The 11,139-nt window shown below is 40.9% G+C and overlaps 1 protein-coding gene across 2 annotated transcripts in view; it reads right to left on the bottom strand.

Annotated features, from left to right (window-relative positions):
• SNX27 (sorting nexin family member 27) overlaps positions 1-11,139 on the bottom strand; it is a 90,205-nt gene that overhangs the window by 14,538 nt on the left and 64,528 nt on the right. For both annotated transcript variants that reach the window (XM_008065814.2, XM_008065813.2), the window contains exon 8: positions 1,202-1,291. In XM_008065814.2, the coding sequence (XP_008064005.1) occupies positions 1,202-1,291 (90 nt within the window). The remainder of the gene's footprint in view (positions 1-1,201; positions 1,292-11,139) is intronic.

Here is an 11,139-nt window from a genome sequence, read left to right as displayed (position 1 = left end):
TGGGCAGCGAGACCTCAACGCTACAATAAATCAAAAAAAAATCAGCCAGGCGTGGTAGCACATGCCTCAATTCCGGCTACTCGGAAGGCTGAGGTGGAAGGATCGCCGGAGCCCAGCAGGTCGAGCCCAACAGGTCGAGGCTGCGGTGGCCGGGAGCAGCCACTGCACTCCAGTCTGGGCGACAGAGTGAGACTCCAACTCAAAAAGAAAAAGAAACACTCTAGGCAGCCCTGTCCAACAGACCTTTCTGTGACAATGAAAATATTCTCTACCTGCATAGTCCAATATGAAAGCTGCTAACTGCACATATGGCTCCTTAGCACTTAAAATGTGGATAGTGCAACTAAAAAACTGAATTTTAAATTTTATTTAATTTAAATGAATTTAAGTTTAGATTTAAATAGCCACACGAGTCTAGTAGTTATTGAATCGAACAGCATGACTCTAGTGTATTATATTAACCAAAAGCATGACTGAGCATAAATGTTTAAGCAACTGCAGAAATGGAAACTGTAAAAACAAATGATTTTACTATTGCCAAATCATAACTAAAATAATTTCTCAAGTTAAAAATCTAAATATCAGTTCTTACACAATTCTATCCACATCATATTGTAATGCTGTACACATCTTTTATTTTAGCACTTTTTAACAAAAAAGAATACTATGTAGTTATTATTAATAATAACATTAGTTTCCAATGTATAGTAATGCAAGTTATTTGTAAGTTAAATGAAGAGATACGATGAACTTTTCATCAAGATCTATATTCCTCCTTTTTTTTTTTTTTTTTTTTGAGTCAGAGTCTCACTCTGTTACCCACTCTGGAGTACAGTGGCATGCTCACGGCCATCACAACCTTGACGTGCTGGACTCAAGGCGATCCTTTCACCTCAGCCTTTCAAGTAGCTGGAACTACAGGTGTGCCCCACCACACCAGGCTAATTTTTTTAGTTATTGTAGAGACAAACTCTCACCAAGTTGCCCAGGCTGGTCTTGAACGCCCGGGCTCAGGCAATCCTCTCGCCTCTGCTCCCAAAGTGCTGGTATTACAGGTGTGAGCCACTGTGCCTGGCCCACTCCTTTTTTTTTTTTAGTTAAGCCACTGACCAGATTCCAATTCTTTAAAAAATGACTAGAACAATAGGTATAAGAGGTAAGAAGGACATTTTATAAAGGAATTATGGGGATATAAACATACCATGACCATTTTTCTTTGTTCATATAGCTTCTGTAATTGGTAAGACTTTTCCTCTGCTTTGATGTAACCTTTCTTCACATCATCAACAGCCTGGCACCAAAACAAAAGCAGAGAAGAAGGGAATGTAAAAATCATCCTCAAGTACATTCTGTTTTGTTTTTTTTTTTTGAGTTGGAGTCTTACTCTGTTGCCCAGACTGGAGTGCAGTGGCACACTCCTGACCACCACAGCCTCACCCTGCTGGGCTCCGGTGATCCTTTGGCCTCAGCCTTCCAAGTAGCTGGAACTACAGGCGCGCGCTACCACACCCGGCTAATTTTTCAATTTATTGTAGAGATGAGGTCTCGCCAAGTTGCCCAGGCGGGTTTTGAACCCGTGGGCTCAGGCAATCCACTCACCTCAGCTTCCCAAAGCACAGGATTACAGGCTGTGCCACCGAGCCCGACTTCAAGTACATTCTTGATAAAAATTAAGAGACACAGATGCATTTTCTAAAAAACTCTGATCTACTTGGACCACATCATCATTACCAGTGGACTCTGCCACCTGGATATATTTATTGGAATAACTAGTATTTAAAGAGTATCTGGCATGTGCTTAAGAACTACTCTGGGTATATGTGATATATGTGAGAGCTCTGGTTTCTGGTGTCAAGAGACTTAAATTCTCTTATTATTTTGAACATGTGAAAGCAATTAGAGAGCACGGAAAGACAGTATACAGTACTGTCTTTATTAAAGGTGTCACCCGAAAAAGCAAAACTGTACAGTACAGATAGTAAGTGATATTTGCAGTCAGAACTAGAGCACCCACTGCTAATTATAGTTACCAGGAAAGCCTTGGATGGAGCCCCAAAGGAAGGGCTGAATAAGAGAAACTACAAGCTAAAATCAGAAAATAGGAATGGGTTGAAGTTTAAATACATTCAAAAAACAGATTTGCCTGATTTGAATAAAGAGTATATGTTAGGGAATAATGAAAGACAATGCTGAATAGGTAGGAACAACAGATTATGAGGAATTCTAAAAAGCAGGCACAGGAACTGAGACTTAAGGAAACAGACAGTAAAGGGCTAAAATAAGCAATGAAATATTGTTTCCTTTTTTTTTTTTTGTAAAGAAAGACTGAGCCGGGCTCGGTGGCTCAGCCTGTAATCCCGCGCCTTTGGGAGGCTGAGGTGAGTGGATTGCCTGAGCCCACGGGTTCGAGACCCGCCTGGGCAGGCAAGACCTCATCTTTACAATAAATCAAAAAAATTAGCTGGGCGTGGTAGCGCACGCCTGTAGTTCCAGCTACTTGGAAGGCTGAGGCGGAAGGATCGCCGGAGCCAAGCAGATCGAGGCTGCGGTGGCTGGGAGCGGCCACTGCACTCCAGTCTGGGTGACAGCGAGACTCCAACTTAAAAAAAATAAATAAATAAAAGAAAGACTGATTTGTGTCTGAGGGTCAAATGAATTAAACTGAGGAGAGAATGAAATAAGGAAGGTCAGTGACGTGGTCCTTAAGGTAGAACTCATTTCCCAGAATCTTTTAAGGAAAAATAGTTGGACAGCAAAATAAGTTCATGATTGAAGTCAAGAGATTAATTTAATTCAGCTTCTAGCTGTCACCTACCAATATGCACTCGGGTAAGTCATGTAAACCTTCTCAGTCCATAAAACTGGAATTATATCTCATAGATGGACAACAAAATGAGACAACAGATGTTAAGAGCTTTGTAAAGTATATATAAATAGTTATTATTAGTATCATTTAGCTGTAAACTTCTAAGAACCATACAAGGGTATTAATGTCCTGCCAGGAACTGACTGATAGAAGGATTAAACCAATCTCTCCCCAGTCCTAGCCATACAAGTGAGGGCTCACTTAGGCACAGAAGATTACATTCACAGAGGAGACACTCAGTAAGACCTGTCAGGCAATGTCAATATCCTGAAGAACCTGAACACCTTGCTATTTATCACCAAATTGTGCTGTTCCAGGTCAAATTTAAACCACTTACTAAAAAGTTGGAGAAGAAGCAGAGAGGGGAAAACAAATACTGGCCTTTCCAGTTTTCCATGTAACTTAAGAGTGTAAATACCACAGGGAAAAGGCTTTACAACTGTTTTTCTGATGATAAAATAAAAATACTGTATTTCTATTTTGTCTTTAACCCCAAAGTCTAGAATGGTGTTTAACTCATAATATAGAACTTAAATATTTGATGAATAGGATCTCCTCTCCCCAGTGGTTGTTGGTGGAGGCTTTGTCAAAGACGAGTTGGTTAAGAAATTGAGATTTTGCTTTGGAATCTCTATCCTGTTCCATTGTATGCACAAATTTACTTTGAATCTGTGTTCGTGTCTACTACTACTTCTTTCTATGATCTGCTTAAGCCACCCAAGGCAGAGGTGGGTCACAGTGAACATCTACTCCAGCACTTCTAAGTGAACTCTTTCATGTGGTGTAGTAGAAATGCTCTCTCTTCTTTCATTTCTAATCAAGATTATATTGCTTAACTAGCCCCAAGTGGAAAATATCAACATCACCACACTAGGTTCCTTTTTTCTTATTTAAAACTTATTTTATCAAAGTAAAAAAATAGTAGTTAAAAGGACAATAGTAGCTGGGCTCGGTGGCTCAGCCTGTAATCCCACACTTTGGGAGGCTGAGGTGAGTGGATTGCCCGAGCCCACGGGTTCGAGACCCGCCTGGGTAACTTGGCGAGACCTCATCTCTACAATAAATAAAAAAAAATTAGCCAGGCATGGTGGCGTGTGCTTGTAGTTCCAGCTACTTGGAAGGCTGAGATGGAAGGATCACTGGAGCCCAGCAGGTCAAGGCTGCGGTGACCAGGAGCGTGCTACTGCACTCCAGTCTGGGCGACAGAGTGAGACTCCAACTCAAAAAAAAAAAAAAGACAATAGTACTAAGAAGCGCCTAAACAAAATGACAGCTCCCTGATCCCAGAACCTCATTCCACAAAGGCAACTACTTTTAAGCAGTTTCCTGTGCTATTCCTTCCATAATTCTAAATGTCATGCTTATATTGATAATTCCTGACTGATCAATTTTAGACATGGTTGACTTGCAATGTTAAAAATATTTGATTTTAGCCAGATTCACACCTGTAATCCCAGCACTTTGGGAGGCAGTGGTGAGAGGATTGCCTGAGTCCAGGATAGGCAAGACCTCATCTCTACAATAAAATAAAAAAATTAGCTGGGCATGGTGGTGCACGCCTGTACTTCCAGCAACTTGGAAGGCTGAGGCAGAAGGATCACCTGAGCCCAGCAGGTCAAGGCTGTGGTGGTCATGAGTATGCCACTGCACTCCAGCCTGGGTGACAGAGTAAGACTCCGACTCAAAAAAATAAAAAAATAAAAAATAAATAAATAGGCCGGGCTCGGTGGCTCAGCCTGTATTCCCAGTACTTTGGGAGGCCAAGGCGAGTGGATTTCCTGAGCCTGCGGGTTCGAGACCATCCTAGGCAATATGGTGAGACCTCATCTCCACAATAAAATCAAAAAATTAGCTGGGCATGGTAGTGCGTGCCTGTAGTTCCGGCTACTTGGAAAGCTGAGGCAGAAGGATTGCCTGAGCCCAGCAGGTCCATGCTAGGGTGACCGTGAGTGTGACACTGCACTCCAGCCTGGGAGACAGAGTGAGACTCCCAACTCAAAAAAAATTAGAAACTTAAAAATTTTAAAAATCAAAAATTAAAAAAATAAAACATATGTTTTTAAAAAATAAAAACATATTTGTTTTTAACTCTCTTACACTACCAAACATTCCTACTTTCTCTTCCCCCAACTTCCCAATAAAAAAATCAAACCTACTCAGTAACTTACATTATATAAGTGTGTAAACACTGTTCACAACTAAGCCATGTGCTTGTACAATTTTTTATTTTCTCTGAGGCTAAATGTTTTTGTTTGTAACTTTCTATGTACTTTTCACTAATTTTTTTTCCACAATAACCAAATACCAAAACCTCTTCATTCATTCATTTTCTAAAAATTGTTGATAATTGTCATTTGCTGTGGTAGACTCTCCTGTTCTCTTTGTCCTTGCAGGTTTATGCCTTTTAAAACTGAGCTGCCGTTATTTTAGTGAGCTTTCAGGAAACAGTAGCTTAAATGTATGTACAATCTGTCAGTTCTAGCCAAAATTTAAATATAAAGTATGATTAATATCTACTTTGTTAATTTTTTAAGGAAAAGGCTCATTATCATCATTAGTATCTAATATCTAATATTTTACCAATTCTAATGTACACATTAATTCACATTTTAACATCTCTGAAATTGGGATGCATCTTACTGTCACCCAGGCTAGAGTGCAGTGGCACACTCACGACCACTGCAGCCTCGACCTACAGGGCTCAGGTGATCCTTTCGCCTTAGCCTTCCAAGTAGCTGGAACCACAGGCACATGCTACCACTGCTGGCTATGTTTTGATTTTATTGTAGAGACAAGATCTTGCCAAGTTGCCTGGACTGGTCTCAAACCCCTGGACTCAGGCAATCCTCTCAACTCTACCTTCCAAAGTGTTGGGATTATAGGCATGAGCCACCATGCTTGGCAGGATGCATCTTAAAATCAATGATTATCCATTTAATTGGCAGCTTTTTTTTCCTCTTTCTTAGTAAGACATAAAATAAGGGTACATCTTATAAACAACAGCATCTTAGAACTGATGAACTACATTCAATATTTCCACCATCAAAACATGATACAAAAAATAACTAAAATTAAGAAACAAAATATTTAATATTACTTTCCAAAAGACAACTGTTTACTTAGTCCATTAAAAAATCATTTGAGCCGGGCTCGGTGGCTCAGCCTGTAATCCCGCGCCTTTGGGAGGCTGAAGTGAGTGGATTGTTGAGCCCACGGGTTCGAGACCCGCCAATAAATAAAAAAAAAAAAAATCAGCTGGGCGTGGTAGCGCATGCCTGTAATTCCAGCTACTTGGAAGGCTGAGGTGGAAGGATCGCCGGAGCCCAGCAGGTTGAGGCTGCGGTGGCCGGGAGCGGCCACTGCACTCCAGTCTGGGCGACAGAGTGAGACTCCAACTCAAAAAAAAAAAAAAAAATCATTTGAGCCCTGTATACTGTCAGTGGGAATGTAAAATGGAGCAGTAACTATGGAAAACAGCATAAGAACTCCTCAAAAAATTGAAAATTTTGGAAGGCTGAGGTGGAAGGATCACTGGAGCCCAGCGGGTCGAGGTTGCAGTGGCCAGGAGCGTGCCACTGCCCTCCAGTCTGGGCGATAGAGTGAGACTCCAACTCAAAAAAAAAAAATTGAAAATTAAATTACCATGTAATTCAGCAATCCCACTTATTGAAAATTAGGTATATTGAAAAAAGGAGCTCAACAAGATATTTGCACACCCATGTTCATCGTAGCAATACTCACAATAACCAAGAGATGGAAGCAAACTACATGTCCATCCATGGATTAATGGATAAATAAAATGTATATACATACAATATAGCATCATTCAAACTTAAAAAGGAAGGAAACCCTGCCATATGCTACAACAACATGGATGAACCTTGAGGGCATTCATTATGCTAAGAGAAATAAACTAGTCACAAAAAGACAATGCTGTATGAGACCACCTGCATGAAGTATCTTAAGTAATCAAACTCATAGAAACAAAAAGTAGAATAGGGGCTGACAAGTAGGAAAGGGAGGGGAAAGTGGGGAGTTGTTTCATGGGTATAGAGTTTCAGTTTTACTCTTTGCAAGATTAAAAGAGTTCTAGGCTAGGCATGGTGACTCACACCTGCAATCCCACTACTTTGAGGCGCCAAGGCAAGAGGATCAAGCTTGAGGCCAAAACCAGCCTGGTCAACACAGCAAGACCACATCTATAAAAAAATAAAATTACTGGGGTATAGTGGCCCATATACCTGTAGCTAGTAGTAGTCCTAGCTCCTTGGGAGGCTGAAGTGGGAGGGTAGCTTGAGCCCAGGAGTTCAAGGTTACAATGAACTAACATCACACCACTGCACTCCAGCCTGGGTGACAGAATGAGACCTCCCCTCCACCTCCCTTTCTACCCAAAAATAGCTCTGGACATCTGTTGCACACACTGTGAATATACTTAGCACTACTGAACTATACACTTAAAAATGATTTAGAAGGTAAAAAAAATTTATCAAGTGATATATTTCAAATATGTACAGTCTATTGCGTTAATTATACCTCAGTAAAGCTAGTAAAAAATCATTTGAGGCAATAGGAAAGTTCACCAAAACTGCTGGATATGCAATACTGCTACAAAGTTGTAATAGCTTTCCTTTCTTTCTTTCTTTTTGTATTGGGGTCTTATTCTGTTGTCCAGGCTGGAGTGTTATTATAGCTCACCACAGTCTCAACCTCCCAGGCTCAGGCAATCCTTCTGCCTCAGCCTCCATTACAGGTCTGTGCCACCATGCCCAGCTAATTATTTTTATTTTTTGTATAGACAAGTTATTGCCCACTCTGATCTTGAACTCCTGACCTCAAGCAATCCACCTGCCTTGGCCTCCCAAAGTGCTGGGATTATAGGCATGAGCCACCACACCCAGCCTGTAATAATTTTCCATACTTAAATAATGTACTTTTGTCTTACAGTTTTATAATTTTAAAAGCAACTTTACATACTATGTCTCACGTAAATTTTGTTATGAGAAAAAAAACCAAAACCACCTATGAGATACCACTATTCTCCTTTCACAGATGAGAGCACAGCAAAGCTATGCTAAGGATTTACCCAGTGTAGAACTTGTATGTGAATCAGATATTCTGATGCCTAGCTAATAATTTTCCCACTCCAATAATACAAAGAAAAATATTCCATCCATAATAGCAACATAAACATAAAATACTTGGGAATTAACTTAAGAGGGCATAAAACATAAAACTATAGAACTTTCTTTGAGGAAACAAAAGAGGAGTTGGAATAAAATAGATACACTTCGGCATTCATTTGGGAACATTACATTTAATTAAAATGGTGATTCTTCTCCAGGAAACTACAAATTTAACAAAATTCCAATTGTTATAAAATGGGTTAAAACTTTTTTTTTTTTTGAGTTGGAGTCTCACTCTGTCGCCCAGACTGGAGTGCAGTGGCCGCTCCTGGCCACCGCAGCCTCGACCTGCTGGGCTCCGGTGATCCTTCCGCCTCAGCCTTCCAAGTAGCCGGAATTACAGGCATGCGCTACCACGCCCAGCTGATTTTTTGATTTATTGTAGAGATGAGGTCTCGCTGCCCAGGCGGGCTCAGGCAATCCACTCACCTCAGCCTCCCAAAGGCACGGGATTACAGGCTGAGCCACCGAGCCAGCAAAATGGGTTAAAACTTAATCGAAAAAATAAAATGGGGCTGAGAGCAGTGGCTCATGCCTGTACTCCCAAGAATCTGGGAGCCCAGGATGGCAGGACTGCTTGAGGCCAGGAGTTAAGAGATTAGCCTGGGTAACAGAGCAAGACCCTGACCCCATAAAAAATTTTTTAAAAATTATCCAGGCATGGTGATGCATGCCTGAAGTTCTAGCTACTCAGGAGGCTAGGGCAGGAGGATCTCTCTCCCTCTTTTTTTTGAGCCAGAGTCTCACTCCGTCACCCAGGCTAGAGTGCACTGGCATGCTCATGGCCACCACAGCCTTGACCTGCTGGACTCAGGCGATTCTTCCACTTCAGCCTTCCTAGTAGCTGAAATTACAGGTGCGTGCCTCCACACCTGGCTAATTTTTTAATATTTATTATAGAGACGAGGTCTCGCCATATTGCCCAGATTGGTCTCACACCCATGGGCTCAGGCAATCCTCTCACCTTCAATTCCCAAAGTGCTGGGATTATAGGCGTGAGCCACTGTGCCCGGTAGGAAGATCTCTTGAGCCCAGGAGTCCAAGGTTACAGTTAGCTGTGATCATGCCACTGTACTCCAGCCTGGGTGACAAAGCAAGACCCTGAATCTAAAAAGAAAATAAAAAGAAAAAAAGGGGGAAAGAATACTAAGCCTTTTAAAAGAAGAAAGCTTAGCTTTATCAGATATTAAAATGTATTATAAAAAAAATCAAAAGGGAAAACTGAGCCAAAAATAGAAGCAGATTAACAGAAGAGAATGCAAATATAGGCCATATGTATATATATAAATATATATATAGAGATATAAATTTAATAAAAGACAAGTTAAGCATATTAGGTTGGAAATGAATCATTTAATATATCATGTTGTGCTATCTGGATAGCAACACCAAGAAAAGTTAACTTGGGCCAATCATTCATACTACACACAACAATAAACCATGGGTAGATTAAAGCATTAAACATAAAAAATAAAATATTGTGATTTTTTTTTTGAGTTGAAGTCTCACGCCATCACCCAGGCTGGAGCGCAGTGGCACGCTCACAGCCACTGCAGCCTCGACCTGCTGGGCTCCAGTGATCCTTCCGCCTCAACCTTCCAAGTAGCCGGAACTATAGGCGCACACTACCACACCTGACTGATTTTTTTTTAACTTACTGTAGAGACGAGGTCTCACCAAGGTGCCTGGGCTGGTCTCAGACCCATGGGCTCAGGCAGTCCACTCACCTTGGCCTCCTAAAGTACTGGAATTACAGGTTGAGCCACCGAGCCCGGCCAAAATATTCTGATTTTTAAAAAATAGCTCACTTATACTTACTATTGAGAGAAAATGTTAAACACCAGAAATTACAAAAGATAAATGCTATTATACAAAATGTTAAACTTCTCTAAAACAAAAATCAATAACACTAAGATAAAAAGAATAACAATGGAATATCTATAAAAATTACATAAAAATGTAGAAGCCTGAGTCAGAGTATAGCAATTTTTGTACAGTCAAGTACAAGACACTATTAATAAATAACAACAGCATTTTCAAAAGAAAAACACACACATGGATGGGCGCGGTGGCTCATGCCTGTAATCCCAGCACTTTGAGAGGCTGAGGTAAGAGGATTGCCTGAGCCTATGGGTTTGAGACCAGCCTGGGCAACTTGACAAGACCTCATCTCTACAATAAATCAAAAAAATCAGCTGGGCATGGTGGTGCGTGCTTCTGGTCCCAACTACTTGGAAGGCTGAGGCAGAAGGATCACCTGAGTCCAGCAGAGTGAGGCTGAGGTGGCCGTGAGTGGGCCACTGCACTCCAGCCTGGGTGACAGAGTGAGACTCCAACTCAAAAAAAAAAAGAAAAAGAAAAACACATACAAAGTGACATCACAAAAGCTTGTGTTAGCATAATTTATAATCACATACTCAAAAATTACCCTGGAACTAGCCAGGCACAAATGTAGTAGTCCCCACTACTCAAGAGGCTCAGGCAGGAAGACTGCTTGAACCCAGGAGACCATAGGAGCCTGGGAAACATAGTGAGACCCCAACTCAAAAATCAAAAACGACACCTGGAACTAATAAGAGGGAATAATTACACAGTATATACTATATTAATTCAATCATAAATGTTATGTAAAATGTGTGAAAAGGGAAAAAAAAGAAAGGTTGTATCTACATTAGGTTTATAACTATGTAAAAATTATACATCCATTTAAAGACCTAATGCCAAATATAAGTGAAAATATTTACACGAAAAGTTCATAAAAGAGGACTTCTAGGTAGGGATGGCAGATTCAAAACAAACATCTACTCTTACTTCCTCCTAAAACCCTACTAAAATGTCAGTAAAGAAATAAACCCACAAGAACAGTGAGAATGAAAGAAAACAATCAGAACAAAATATTGTCATCTGGGACATGGATATATGAGTAAGTATATTACAACATCTGGAAAAAAGCCAGGCTCGGTGGCTCAGCCTGTAATCCCGCGCCTTTGGGAAGCTGAGGTGAGTGGATTGCCTGAGCCCGCGGGTTCAAGACCCGCCCTGGGCAGCGAGACCTCATCTCTACAATAAATCAAAAAATCAGCCGGG

The sequence above is a fragment of the Carlito syrichta genome, unplaced genomic scaffold (genome assembly GCF_000164805.1).
Source record: "Carlito syrichta isolate Samal-C Ts95f unplaced genomic scaffold, Tarsius_syrichta-2.0.1 Scaffold308805, whole genome shotgun sequence".
Taxonomy (NCBI): domain Eukaryota; kingdom Metazoa; phylum Chordata; class Mammalia; order Primates; family Tarsiidae; genus Carlito; species Carlito syrichta.
This window is presented reverse-complemented; position numbering and strand designations above follow the sequence as displayed.